The 13,783-nt window shown below is 53.0% G+C and overlaps 2 protein-coding genes across 3 annotated transcripts; one reads left to right on the forward strand and one right to left on the reverse strand.

Moving 5' to 3' along the window:
• The first annotated feature begins 4,818 nt into the window (after nt 1-4,818).
• Nucleotides 4,819-10,503, forward strand: MAPK7 (mitogen-activated protein kinase 7). Of its 2 annotated transcripts, none has more exons than XM_012651417.1 (7): nt 4,819-5,552; nt 5,833-6,069; nt 6,753-6,918; nt 7,584-8,662; nt 8,756-9,399; nt 9,761-9,894; nt 10,028-10,503. In XM_012651417.1, exons 2-7 carry the CDS (start codon nt 5,838-5,840, stop codon nt 10,179-10,181), a joined length of 2,409 nt encoding a protein of 802 aa, XP_012506871.1. In that variant the 5' UTR covers nt 4,819-5,552; nt 5,833-5,837; the 3' UTR covers nt 10,182-10,503. The 2 variants fall into 2 exon arrangements, with proteins under 2 accessions (XP_012506871.1, XP_012506873.1); XM_012651419.1 differs by having other exon boundaries at nt 4,819-4,884.
• A 241-nt stretch (nt 10,504-10,744) lies between these two features.
• Nucleotides 10,745-13,781, reverse strand: MFAP4 (microfibrillar-associated protein 4). Its single transcript, XM_012651420.1, has 6 exons — nt 13,721-13,781; nt 13,348-13,426; nt 12,929-13,083; nt 12,285-12,381; nt 12,028-12,210; nt 10,745-11,674 (listed from the first exon to the last, which is right to left on the reverse strand). The coding sequence occupies exons 1-6, from the start codon at nt 13,724-13,726 to the stop codon at nt 11,427-11,429; spliced, it is 768 nt and encodes a 255-aa protein (XP_012506874.1). The 5' UTR covers nt 13,727-13,781; the 3' UTR covers nt 10,745-11,426.
• Between the last annotated feature and the right edge of the window lie 2 nt (nt 13,782-13,783).

Raw genomic sequence — 13,783 nt, forward strand, 5'->3', positions numbered from 1 at the left:
CCCTGCCCTTTGCCCATGCTGTTCCCTCTGCTTAGAACCCTCCTTCGCTTGCCTGGCACACGCTTGTCCTCTGGGTCCGGATTTAGATGGCACTTCCAGAAACCCTTCCTGACCTCCTGGGCTGGGCAAAGGGCCTCTCCTGGCTCCCCAGTGGCTAAACACCCCATCTGGTGCCTGTCCCAGGTCTCCCTCCTCAGCGAGGGCTGGGACTGCGTGTCCATGGTTATGGCCCGAGAACACAGCACAGACAATAAAAAATGGCCTGGTCTCAGTGTGATGGAGCAGGATTCACACCCAGGCATTTCTGCTATCAGAGCACGTCTTGTTAAAACCTGGGGAGCTCTGGGATTGGAGGAGAGGCTGTGACATCAGTAGAGCAGCTTTCTGGGATGGAGAGTCCACCTGTGCTCCTCAAAGTTTTTGACTATACCTGCTATAGTGGCAGAGGGGTGTGTGGATGGGTAGGGTACATCTATTATTTCTACTGACTCAGAGTCCATCTCACCTTCCTGAAAGCTCAGGTTTCCTTTGGGGAAGTGGCCCTCATCTGCACAGCCCGAAGAGTTTGGTTGGGTTGGACTCCCCTCCCCACTTTCAGAAGTGGACAGGTGACACAGGTCTGGCCACTCAGGATAGTCCCTTCCCCCTGGCTGAGCCTGTCCAGTGGGAAGCCACCCTGGAACCGATGCTGGGACTACTGACAAAGAGGGATGCCCTACTGCCACGATGGCAGACCTGAATGAGGGCAAGGTTCTGGGGCTCAGGAGAGTCTCTAAGGCTTGGATCAGAGATGGGAATCACATCATAGATGCTTAAAAGAGCCTCAAAGCATTTACCATTGAGCTCATCTCTCATCAGTACCCTCCAACCTGTTCCTCTTCCTGGGTTCCTATCTTGGTGACGATGCCATTGTCTACCAGAAACCGACACCATCATAGCTCCTGCATTTAGCTCCTTCACATACTTCTCAATTGAACCATGCTCTGCCCTCAAGTACACCCTCCATGCTGTCTGCCAGAAGTATCTTTCAGGAAGGCAGCTCTGAAGGGCACTCTCCTACTCAAAAATCCCGAGGCTTTCAGTAGAGGCCAAACCCAGGTACCTTGAACTCAAATACCCACAGCAGCCAGGCAGGAGACATGAGCCAAGAATTATTTGTATGTAACACACGTGACAGTCTTTATTCCCATGAAGAGCTATATGTACCTGGTCTCTCTTCTCTCTCTTTTTGAAACACATCCTCTCTGCCTCTTTTGTTTTCTTGCTCTTAGTAAGATATCGAAAATAGAGGTGATACAGTACAGTAAGTGGCATCTGACCCTCAGCCTGTGTAAGAGACGCCATCAGGGAGTGGTGGGGGCTGTGAACTGAAGAGCCCATGCCCTTCTAATGGTGGGGTTACAGCCCATGATTGCTATGTGGACGTGCAGGTCTGATATTGACAGATATTGTGATTTTCCAAAAGAAAGCAGAAATCAGGATTCTTATGATGTATCTTCCCATTTTAACAGGCAAATAATCCCTAGCTTTTAAAAAGCACCATGTGAGTCATTCTATCATATTGCTGGTGGGTGTCTAAACTGGTCCAGTCTCTAAGGATAGAAATTTGAACATTAGCTACTAAAATTATAAGAGCAATACTCTTTAACTTGGCACTCCCACTTCTGGGTATTCTTCCTGCAGACACATTTGCAGTGTGCAAAATGATGTGTTCAAGAAGATTTATTGCAGTACTGTTTGCAATAGCAAAACATTTGAAACAATCTAAATGTCTATCTGCAGGGTCTTGATTAAATAGATTACATTTGTAAAGGAATATTATGCAGCTGTAAAAAAGAATGAGGTGGTCTCTTACATATGATATCAATAGCACAAATGACAAAAGAAAAAATAGATAAACTGGACTTCATCAAAACTAAAAACGTTTGTGCAACAGAGGACATTATGAAGAAAGTGAAAAGAGAACCCCAAAAATGGAAACACTTGTAAATCATGTATCTGATAAGGAACTTATATCCAGAATATATAAAGAACTCCCACAACTTAATAATAAAAAGGCAAATAACCCAATTAAAAATGGACAAAGGATTTGATTAGACATTGAACAGTCTACTCCAATTGGCCATTCATCTTCTTCCTCAAAGATGACAAATGGCCAACAAGCACACGAACAGATGTTTCAACATCCTTTGTCATTATAGGGAAATGCAAAGCAAAACCACAATGCCATACCATTTCACACCCACTAGGATGGCTACAATTAAGGGAAAAAAAAGGAAAATAACAGGTGTTGGCAAAGATGTGGAGGAATTGCTGATGAGAGTGTGTGTGACCCAGCAATCCCACTCCTAGGTATATACCCAAGAGAAATGAAAATTTGTACACAAGTGTTCACAGCAGCATTATTCATAATAGTCAAGAATAGAAACAACACAAATGACCATCAATTGATGAATGGATAACTAAAATTGGTGTATCCAAACAATGGAATATATTCAGACATTAAAAAGAAATGAAGAGCTGGTACATACTACACCGTGGATGAATCTTGAGAATATTATGCTAAGTGAAATAAGCCAGACACAAAAGACTACATATTGCATGATTCCATTTACATGGAATGTCTAGAATAAGCACATTCAGAGACAGAAAGTAGTTCGGTGGTTGCCACTGGCTGAGGGGAGGAGGAATGAGTGACTGCTAATGGGCTTCTTTTCCGAGTGATGAAAATGTTCCAAAATTAGGTAGTGGTGATGGTTGCCCAACTCTGTGAACAAACTAGAAAACACTACATTGTACACTATAAAAGGATGAGTTTTACAGTATGTGAATTATATCTAAAAAAAACCTGTTATTAAAAAAAAAAAGTGAGTGACCTCTCTAGTTATTGATATGGAATGATCTTCAGAAAGGTGTATATAATATACTACCTTTTGTACATGAAAGGGGAGGTAAGGAATATGTATTTGTTTATATTATATTTGTACTGTCTTTTTCTAGCAGCCACCTGAGGATGAGACCAAGATTTCTGGCTTAAATCCTTTTTGAACCATATGAATGTGTGATTTATTCAACAATTTTTCTTGAAGAAGTGGTCAATTATGTCATATGCAACAGAGAGCTCAGTAAGGAAAGCACTAGCACTGAAGAATGTCCACCGGATTTGACTATAATTAGATAACTGATGACTTTTCCAGGACAGTCAGGGCCTAGTGGGGGTAGAAGAAAAGTAGCTCCTAATGGGTTAAAAAGTAAATGGGAATCAGGGAGTTTTTACCAGGAACTGTCAACTGTCTGCAACTTGTATAACCAACCTAGATGAAATATTTATGGAGAAGTATTTAAAGGATACACAGTTTATTAGTCTCTTCTAATATTTTACATTTTACCAGACAAGACCATCAGACAGCTGTGCAGCTGGGTCCCTGAAAAAGCTGTTTAACACGTCCTGTCTTTGTATGCCCTCTGCTTCCACTGAGGGACACTGGAGAGCCCTGTATTGCACACATTTCAGAGTTAGGGAAGACTGTCTACTTTATTACCTAAGGCCATCAGAGAAATATCTTCAGACCTCAGTGACAGAAAATGTCTACTTTCCATGAGTATGGTTTCTTTATTAATGTTCAATGCAAATTAGTAAGATAATTTGGCTTTTTGCTATGCTGTCAGGAAAATGAGAAACAAATTTATAGTTCAGCCTTAACTCAGTAGGCCCATATGGTTGTTACATGTCTAAATACTAGGTACGTATTTGCCCTGGGGCTTACCTTATACTCCTAAATACATTTTTCCTGATGTTGAGATTTTTAAAAATGCAGTATCTACTTTTCTACATTAACGTATGAAACCTGATAAGCCTCTTAAAATTCAGTGTAAAAAAAAGTATCGAAAGAGTTAACAAAAACTGTTAGCACTAGATAGAAAAGGGAAGGGGCTTCTCGGGTGCTGGTAATATTCTGGGTTTTTTGTTTTTTTTTTTTTTTTAGGTAAATGCTATACACAGGTGTATTCTGTTTGTGAAAATTTACTGAGCTGTACACTTATGATATGTAGAACTTTCTGTATGTATGGCTTAGTAAAAAGTAAAAAACAAAAATGCAACCGTGGAGGATATAAACAAGAGTGTAGGCTTACCAAAATTCATTTCTGGTCTGTATCCAACCTCGCACCATTAGTTTGCAACCTAAGGAATAAACGGTCAATCCGGCACTCAGGCTCTATTGGGGTCCATCCTGAACTCCCCCTCTTCCATTAACAGGTCATTACTCAGGGTTAAGGAAGAACCTGTGTCCCTCCACTTCTCAGCCTCCACACTTCTGCTCAGCTGCAGGGCCCTTCTTTCTCATCTTACTTCGTAGAAGCCCCAGCCATCTTTGGAGTCCCAACCTCCAAACCACTTTTTCCTTTCAGCCCTACCTCGAGTTCCCTGCTGAAAACCTTTCCTCCCAGCTCACAGGGCCCACCATGGCCACCTTTGCCTCCTCGGCACTGAGCCTCAGAGGGACTGTGCTCAGTAACTATTTGTTATATGAAGGAACGAATAAACGCACTATCGAGTTCTGGGGTGGGTCGGGGCACCTGGATTCCAGTGAGGGCTCTGCCGACTCGCAGGCTCCGCGGAGGGGTAGAGGCTGGGCGGCCCAGTCCGCTACCTTCCTTAACTTCACTGCAGCCCAAAGTGCGAGAGCGGCTGGACAGAGAAACGTGAGCAGAAAGCATGCCAGGAGGCCAGGAAACCGCGAACTGAGGTCCAGGTTGGGCGGAAACCGTGCGGAGAACACAGCCCACCGGAAGTCAGTGGACGCTTCAGGCCGGACGCTCTAGAATTCCGGAAGACCGGAATCTCTGCGGTTGGACATGACAGGTCACTCGCTACCGGAGATGGTACGTTCCCAGAGCTCCCGGAACCGAGAAAACGGGGGTCATAATTACCTGGGCGGTGAGGACTGATAAGGGAAGACAGGCCCAAAGGAGGGGGATTTCGGGAGCCGGTCGCCAAGGTAACAGTCGCAGGCATCTGAGCCCCTCCGGAGTGCCTGGCTATTCCCCGGGCTCGCCGGACAAGCTGCGATTGGCCGGAGGAAGTCCAGCCGAAGGATGGGGCGCGCGCGCGCGCGTACTTGCAGGGGCGTTGCCTTCCGTTCGCTCGGCGCCCGCGGCTACCAGCGCGCATGCGTCGGGAGAGGGCGCCCGGAGGGGAGCACACCCCTGCTAAGTGCCCGGCACCCTTTGGGCGGCTCCCGCCGGAGAGCTGGACTTCGGCGCGCGCGAGGCGCGGCTTCCTCGACTGGTGGGCTCGGATTGGGCACAGCAGGTAGAAGGGGTGGGAACCTACGCAGAGGTAGCTCAGCCATTGGCTAGAGGCTGGAGGGAGCGTGGTCTTGGGAGGCGGGGCGGCGGGGACGGGCAGGGCAGCGCAGGACGCTGAGGGGGTGGCGGCGGCTCTCGAACAAGTAAGCGAGCGACCCTTGGAGACCCCCTCCGTTGGGGACTGGAGGCCGGCGAGGCTCGAGACCTCCAAACCCTTGAGGCGTGGGGTGAGACGCCATTCGGTGAGTGTGGCCCCGAGGAAACCTAAGTGCCCTGCCCCTCCCTTTCTTCCTGAACTGCGCCTCGCCTCCCCTCCCCCACCTCGACCCCGACCTGGGCTCCCGGCTCCCGCTGCGGCTCCCCGGGTAGCATGTCTGCTTCGTGCCAGCCTCTCTCTTCCACCCCTACCAGGCCTCCATCAGTTTAGGGAACTTGAAATTCCCTGGTCCTGCTCCCCAGCCCAAAGAGGGGACACTGAGGCCCACGGGGGGCGGGCCCCTCCTCATCAGCGTCTCCACACAGACAGCATGGCCGAGCCCTTGAAGGAGGAAGACGGCGAGGACGGCTCTGGGGAGCCCCCAGGGCCCGTAAAGACAGAAGCTGCCCACACCGCTGCCTCTGTAGCGGCCAAGAACCTGGCCCTGCTTAAAGCCCGCTCCTTCGATGTGACCTTTGACGTGGGTGACGAGTACGAGATCATTGAGACCATAGGCAACGGGGCCTACGGGGTGGTGTCCTCTGCTCGCCGCCGCCTCACCGGTGAGCTTCTTATATCATCAGCTGTCTCTTACAGATGTGGAAACTGGTTCCCAGCGGGAGTGGGAAACCTGCCCTGTCTCAGCCAGCCAGGAAGTTAAGCTGGGTGTGAATTCCTGCTCGGTTCAGCACATACTGACTAGGTGCCCTCTGCATGCCAGGCTCCGTGTTAGGCACAGTTCTCTGAAACTCTGGCCTGGTGGTTTTGCCATCCCATCAGCCTCCGTGCTCCTTAGAAAAATGATAGTCCTCATTACACCAGAATGAAGAACCTGTCCTTGGTGTCTAAAAGAGAAATGTATTCTGGAGCCAGAAACCGGCACACGGAATACGTGGTGAAATGGTTGATGTCTGAGATGGAGAGAGAGTGTAGGGAGGTAGAATGAGCACAGGCATCAGAGTCTAGACTCTGCCACTAACTAGCTGCGCAACCTCCAACAAGTTATGGAGCCAGGTTTCCTCATTTTTAATTTTGAGGTATTAGTACCTGCCTCATGGGGTAGTTGTGAAGGTAAAATTTGATACTATATGTAAATGTGCTTAGCACAGGGCTTGACACATAATAGGTACCCAGTATGTGGTAGCTTTTGTTACTTGCATTCTAGAAGGAAGGTGTTGAAAGGGGCTGGGTGACTCTGCGGCTACTCCAAAGTACCTCTGATATCTGCCTTTTCTCTGCTCCTCAGGCCAGCAGGTGGCCATCAAGAAGATCCCTAATGCTTTTGATGTGGTGACCAATGCCAAGCGGACCCTCAGGGAGCTGAAGATCCTCAAACACTTCAAGCACGACAACATCATTGCCATCAAGGACATCCTGAGACCCACCGTGCCCTACGGCGAATTCAAATCTGTGTAAGGAGTGGGATGAGAGAGGGAGGCAGAGCTGGGACATTTTCTGAAGACTGGGACCATATTGCTGAAGTTCTGGAAAGGCAACTGAATCTAATGTGAGGCAGTCTGGGAAAATTCCTACAATTCTAGGACCAGTGCTCCTTTAGGGTGTTGGCAGGGACAATTGTTATTCTTCAGGAAGAGTACAGATGATTTTACAATTTTATAGAATCTTAGTATATAGGATGTCAAATGTGGGACATTCATGCTACCACTGCACCCTCCTGCTTTCATAGCAGACATCACTAGTCAATCATAGAACACTGTCCTACAGACAGTGGACAAGCTTTTATAATTTTCATCATAGTTCTTCAAGTATCCACCACCAAACAATGGAGATAGCCTCCAAATGAACCCCATTGGCCAGCCCTGGTGTAGTCCAACCCTATCTTTTACCTGATGGGGAAACTAGGTCTGGAGAGAAAAGTGATTTAACCAGGTTCATGGAAAAGTCATAGAGAATCTAGAACCTGGTGCTGTTCCTCCAAACCATGCTGTCAGCCCCTACAGGTTCCTGGGTAAGGCCATTACCTGTCTTGAGTCAGGAGGGCATGGTGAGGATGGGGCATGTTTCTAGAGTGTGGTTGGGCCAGCCCACGCCTCTCTTCCCCACTGCTCCCTTCCAGCTATGTGGTCCTGGACCTGATGGAGAGTGACCTGCACCAGATCATCCATTCCTCACAGCCACTCACGCTGGAGCATGTGCGCTATTTCCTGTACCAGTTGCTGCGAGGCCTTAAGTACATGCACTCGGCTCAGGTCATCCACCGTGACCTCAAGCCCTCCAACCTCTTGGTGAATGAGAACTGCGAGCTCAAGATTGGTGACTTTGGTATGGCCCGTGGCCTGTGTACCTCGCCTGCCGAGCACCAGTACTTCATGACCGAGTATGTGGCCACACGCTGGTACCGTGCCCCTGAGCTCATGCTCTCCCTTCATGAGTACACGCAGGCTATCGACCTCTGGTCCGTGGGCTGCATCTTTGGTGAGATGCTGGCCCGGCGCCAGCTCTTCCCAGGCAAAAACTATGTGCACCAACTGCAGCTTATCATGATGGTGCTGGGTACCCCGTCACCAGCTGTGATTCAGGCTGTGGGGGCTGAGAGAGTGCGGGCCTATATCCAGAGCTTGCCACCACGCCAGCCTGTGCCCTGGGAGACAGTGTACCCAGATGCTGACCGTCAGGCCCTCTCGCTGCTGGGCCGCATGCTGCGTTTCGAGCCCAGCGCCCGCATCTCAGCAGCTGCTGCCCTTCGCCACCCCTTCCTGGCCAAGTACCATGATCCTGATGATGAACCTGACTGTGCCCCACCCTTTGACTTTGCATTTGACCGGGAAGCCCTCACCCGGGAGCGCATTAAGGAGGCCATTGTGGCCGAGATTGAAGACTTCCATGCACGGCGCGAGGGTATCCGCCAACAGATCCGCTTCCAGCCTTCCCTGCAGCCTGTGGCTAGTGAGCCTAGCTGTCCAGATGTTGAGATGCCCAGTCCCTGGGCTCCCAGTGGGGACTGTGCCATGGAGTCACCCCCACCAGCCCCACCACCATGCCCTGGCCCTGCACCTGACACCATTGATCTGACCCTGCAGCCACCCCCACCAGCCAGTGAGCCTGCCCCACCAAAGAGAGAGGGCGCCATCTCAGACAACACCAAAGCGGCCCTCAAAGCGGCCTTGCTCAAGTCCTTGAGAAGCCGGCTGAGAGGTGCCTTGCGGACATGTAGGGTGGGCACAGAGGGGACTTGGACTTGGACAAGGCTGTAGGTTCTTAACTTCCCCCTGCCCAACTTCCCTGCAGATGGCCCCAGTGCACCCCTGGAGGCTCCTGAGCCTCGAAAGCCTGTGACAGCCCAGGAGCGCCAGCGGGAGCGGGAGGAGAAGCGGCGGCGTCGGCAAGAGCGAGCCAAGGAGCGGGAGAAGCGGCGGCAGGAGCGGGAGCGCAAGGAGCGGGGGGCTGGGGCCTCTGGGGGCCCCTCCACCGATCCCCTGGCCGGACTGGTGCTTAGTGACAATGACCGCAGCCTGCTGGAGCGCTGGACTCGCATGGCCCAGCCCCCCGCCCCTGCCCCAACACCACCCCCAGCCCAGCCCACCAGTCCTCCACCTGGCCCTGTAGCCCCGCCCACTGGCCCCCCACCACAACCTGCAGACTCCATATCTGGTCCTGCACCCCAGCCTGCCTGCTGCCCACCCCCTGGGCCTGCATCCCATGCCACTGGCCCTCCAGGGCCCATCTCTGTCCCTACTCCACTCCAGACTGCCACCTCCACCAGCCTCCTGGCCCCCCAGCCACTTGTGCCACCCCCTGGGTTGCCTGACCCCAGTGTCCTGCCTTACTTCCCATCTGGCCCACCACCTCCAGACCCCGGGGGTGCCCCTCAACCTTCCACATCGGAGTCACCCGATGTCAACCTGGTGACCCAGCAGCTGTCCAAGTCACAGGTGAGAGAGGCCAAGGGAGTAGGGACACTTGGATCTGGACCCAAGGAAAACAGGTTCAGGAAGTTGTTCTTCTTCCTGAAAACTGAACAGCAGATGGAGCTTCATCTCTCTGAACTTGTCTCCTTGCTCGTAGAAGGAGCACAATGCTGACGAGAAGGTTATTGGGAGACAAATTAAGACACTGCCTGGAAAGTGTTTGGCCTGGAGATGGGTTCCAGCCAGCCCTCAGTGCTTGCCGAGACTGGTGTTAGCACTTATGGGTATCCAGGCGGAGTGGTCAGCAGCACTGGGACAGGGTGCCCTGCAGACCTCAGTCTGTCCTTGCTGGCGCCTGCATTGTAACCTGCTCTTATCCCCACAGGTGGAGGACCCCCTGCCCCCTGTGTTCTCAGGCACGCCAAAGGGCAGTGGGGCTGGCTATGGTGTTGGCTTTGACCTGGAGGAATTCTTAAATCAGTCTTTTGACATGGGTGTGGCTGATGGGCCACAGGATGGGTAAGGTGGCTGGCCCAAGCTCCTGGGGGTCTATGGGCAGGGGTTCCTGGTGCAGGAGGAGTATACCTGTGGGGCGGGTGAGGATATGGCCTAGGCTAATAGTGCCCCCTTCCCCTCTCCCCTTTTCCTGCAGCCAGGCGGACTCAGCCTCACTCTCAGCCTCCCTGCTTGCTGACTGGCTTGAGGGCCATGGCATGAACCCTGCCGACATTGAATCCCTGCAGCGTGAGATCCAGATGGACTCCCCCATGCTGCTGGCTGACCTGCCTGACCTCCAGGAGCCCTGAGGCCCACGGCCTGTGCCTTGCTGCCAGGGCGAACCCAGCTCCAGTGCCCAAGGGAACATTCCTAGGGACTGCAGCCCTGGGCCCGGCAGGTGAGGCTCAGCTTGGATGATTCTGCAGGTTCATCTCAGACCCACCCTTCAGCCTTAAGCAGCCACCTGAGCCACCACAGAGCCATGACAGGATTGGGAGACCCTGACTGCCTCTGGATGATCCTTTTTAGTATTGTATTTTTATTTTTATTATTATTATTATTATGTTATTATTACAGACTTTTTGCCATCAAAATGAGGCCTGTGAAATACAAGTTCCCTTCAGTGCCTGACTTTGGATATAATTTTGGAGTTGCAGGCAGGATACCATCAGTAGGGAAGCAAGGAGGAGACAGAAGCCCACAATTGGGGGCTAAGCAAATACATTTGTGTGCACGAGGCCAAATCACTCAGTTCCTGAAGGTTTATTGAGACCTCCACTCCCAGCCCCACAGAGATTGTCCTCTGCCCCTTCACGTGGCCAAACCTCAGCCCCCCCAGAGGGTTCAGGGGACCTAGTATGCACGCCTGCCTACCTTGGCTGTGGCTGTTTCAGAGTGACGTGCCATAGCGGTGGTGAATACCATCTGGCATTGAGCTTTGGGGGGCTGGGATGGCCAGGTAGGGGAGCTGAGTATGGTAGTGTGGTGGGGCTGGGGGTCCATGGTGCTCACCACAGGGGAGTAGGTTGGTGGGAGGGAGGCCAGGGGTGGAATGTACTCTGAGAACAGCCAGAGGGTGTTCTCAGTGCTGGTGTGGCCTGGCATACACTGTGGGCACTGGTCAGACAGTGCCACTCAGCCTAGCAACACTAGGGTGGCCCCAGAGAGGGGTCCATAGTAAGGAAGCTGGGTAAGGTGGAACACAAGAGCCTGCATCTGGCGGGGGCGGCTCCTGGCTCTCAGCTGTTGGGACAGGACAGAGACAACTCAGTCTCATGGAGCCCAGCCAGGGACACCTATGCCTCAGAAAAGGCCTGGGGAGCTGGTAGCAGCATAGCCTCAGGTGCAGGGGAGCAGGGCCTGGCGTGGAGATGGACATGTGTGATGGGGATCAGCCATGGCTGAGAGCCACAAGGCCCCCTGTGAGAAGCTGATGACCAGGGAGCAGCAGAAACAATCTATCAGGGGCTCTGCGCTGGGGGGTGGCACAGAGGGAGCACTCATGGAGACCTGGGGTGGCCAGTGGGGGAGGAGGGCCTGACGGGGCCAGCCCCTCAGGCCCGGCGGATTTTCATCTCGGTGCGCTTGAGGGAGTAGTAGAAGCCCTTCCACTGGGCCCAATTGATTCCATTGGCATAGGAGAGGTGGGAGCCACCAAGGTAGAAGCCGTTGAGGTTGGCAAAGTGGCAGCTACGGAACCAGAAGGCTCCTGAGGAGAGGGCTGCGCAGTTCTGCACAAACAGGTCTTGGTCTCGGTCAAAGGTGGAGAACTTCTGGCCGCTGTGATAGGACAGGGAGTCACCTGGCAGACAAGAGGAGGGATGGGGCTGCTGAGGCAGGGAGCTGAGCCTGAGCTGGCAGGGAGAGGGTGACAATGACAAATGACACTGTGAGGGACATCACGTGGCAGACTGGTGGGATGGGGCACCCTCCCTGAGCCAGATGTTGGGTAGATGTGCAAGAGAAGATATGCAGGATATGAAGAGAAGCAGCTGCTCCTTCACAGGGTTGCCTAGAGCAGGGCCAGGGCGGCTGCTCCGTGGGGCTGAGGCCCAAGCTGGTTTGAGCTGGTTTGGAGCCAGCTGTGGCCCTTCTAGGCCCAGGAGGGTTGGAGGAAGGGCCTGAAGGGGGGGCAAGGGCTGACTGGAGGGATACCTGCCCCGCCATCCTCGAAGCCTGCCACGTAGAGGGTGTAGCCATCCTCCTCTGCACTGACCGCGTTGGGGGAGATGGAGAAGTCGGCGTACTTGGCATAGGCCGTGTTGTTCTCAAAGTCCTCTAGGTCCACTCGCAGCTCATACTTCTGCTTCAGAGTCAGGAGGTGCATGTTCTGCAGCCCTGGGGAGGAGGGGGAGCTGGTCAGGAAGGACCTGGCCCTGGGCCACCCCTCAGCCCACCTGACCCCGCCTTACCCAGCCAGTACTCCCCATCAGCACGGCCAAAACCCAGCTTGTAGTCGTTCCAGCCCCGGAAGAAACTCACTGAGCCATTGAATCTCTTCTGGAAAACCTAGAGCAGAGAGGACAGGACTGGGCAACCAAGGGTCCAGTGGGCAGGGGTCTCGCCCTGCCCTGCCCAGCTCAGGCATGGGTCCTGTGATGCTGTGGCCAGTTTGTTAAAGGACTGAGTTGGGGAGGGGTGGGGTTGCTAAAACAAGGTGCCCGTTGGCACCAGGACCTCACTGAGCTGCTGCACAGTGCCAGCACCCACAGGGGCTCTTCTCACAGTCCCATTTAGAGGCAGGAAAGGAAAGAGGTTGAGGGAGCAGTCTGGAGTTCAAGTGCCTGTCTGTGTGACTTGGGGCAAGTTACTTCACTGCTCTGCGCTTCACTTCCTTGACTAGAAAAGGCCCCTACTTCCCAGGATTATTGTGAGGGTTACATGCATTAACCTTCCTCGGGCACTTAGAATTAAGTGTTGGGAGCAGCTTAGAAACTGCTGTGGGTATAAATATCCCCATTTAAAAAATGAATAAACTGAGCTGACAGAGGTGAAGCCCAGGGTTACACCGCTGGGACTACAACCAGGTCTGGCTTCTGTCCCCTCATCCACTCACCGTCCACTTCCCGCCCTCGGTGGTCATGTCACAGAAGACGGGCACAGGCACACTGGGGCCCGAGGGGTAGATGAGGTACACGCCATCCTCCTGGTAGCCCTGGGCGTAGATGTCATCGCAGTCCAAAGGCTGCTGAAGGCAAGACTTCTCCAGAGCTGGGGTGGGGTGTGGGGACAGTGAGGGGAGAGGAACTAAGGCATCACCCACACCTCAGCACCCCACGGTTTGCCTCAGTCCGTGGAGGGGGACTCTGTCACAAGAAATAGTGAGATTTCTTTGTTGGGGGGATGTGTGAAGCTCATGTCATCCACTTGCCCCATTTTGTAACGGAGGAAACCGAGTCCTGCAGAGCCAGAGCTCAGCCCTGGACTCAGAACAGCCTGTTGGCCAGCCTGCATCTGTGAGTGGGGGCTGCTTACCATCTCCCCGGATCCCGGAAACTTGCGGGGCACAGGGGGGAATGGAGAGAAGCAGCAGCAGCGGCAGGGCCAGGAGGGCCTGGTGGCAGAAGACAGGGTCAGCGCAGCCCCAGAGACCCCCTGTTCTCTTTGCACTTGCCCGCACCACACACGCACACCCCACCCCTGTCTGGAACCCTTTCATGCCCTTTAGTCCCTCTTTTGCCTCCCAAGTAACCCCACTCTCTGGGACAGGCGCAACACTCTTAGAGGTCAAAGGTTTCACAAGAGAACCCCCTGTACCCTCATAGTCCCCTCTCTGGCAAGGGGCCTCTCTCCACAGAGTAGGCTCAGTCCCCCAATGCCAGGAGTCTCCCCACCCTGTGCCCCGTACCTTCATGCTGTCAGTTCAGCTGAGAGTGGCTGGGTGTCTGCAGCCCCAGACTGCAACCGCCAG

This window comes from Propithecus coquereli, unplaced genomic scaffold (genome assembly GCF_000956105.1).
Source record: "Propithecus coquereli isolate 6110/MARCELLA unplaced genomic scaffold, Pcoq_1.0 Scaffold355, whole genome shotgun sequence".
Classification (NCBI taxonomy): Eukaryota; Metazoa; Chordata; class Mammalia; order Primates; family Indriidae; genus Propithecus; species Propithecus coquereli.

Coding starts and splice junctions, on each gene's coding strand:
- MAPK7 (XM_012651417.1), top strand. CDS start 5,838: ATGGCCGAGCCCTTGAAGGAGGAAGACGGCGAGGACGGCTCTGGGGAG. Junction 6,070..6,752: donor TGCTCGCCGCCGCCTCACCG/GTGAGCTTCTTA, acceptor TCTGCTCCTCAG/GCCAGCAGGTGGCCATCAAG. Junction 9,400..9,760: donor AGCAGCTGTCCAAGTCACAG/GTGAGAGAGGCC, acceptor TTATCCCCACAG/GTGGAGGACCCCCTGCCCCC.
- MFAP4 (XM_012651420.1), bottom strand. Junction 13,084..13,347: donor TTCCGGGATCCGGGGAGATG/GTAAGCAGCCCC, acceptor ACCCCACCCCAG/CTCTGGAGAAGTCTTGCCTT. Junction 12,211..12,284: donor TGATGGGGAGTACTGGCTGG/GTAAGGCGGGGT, acceptor CCTCCTCCCCAG/GGCTGCAGAACATGCACCTC.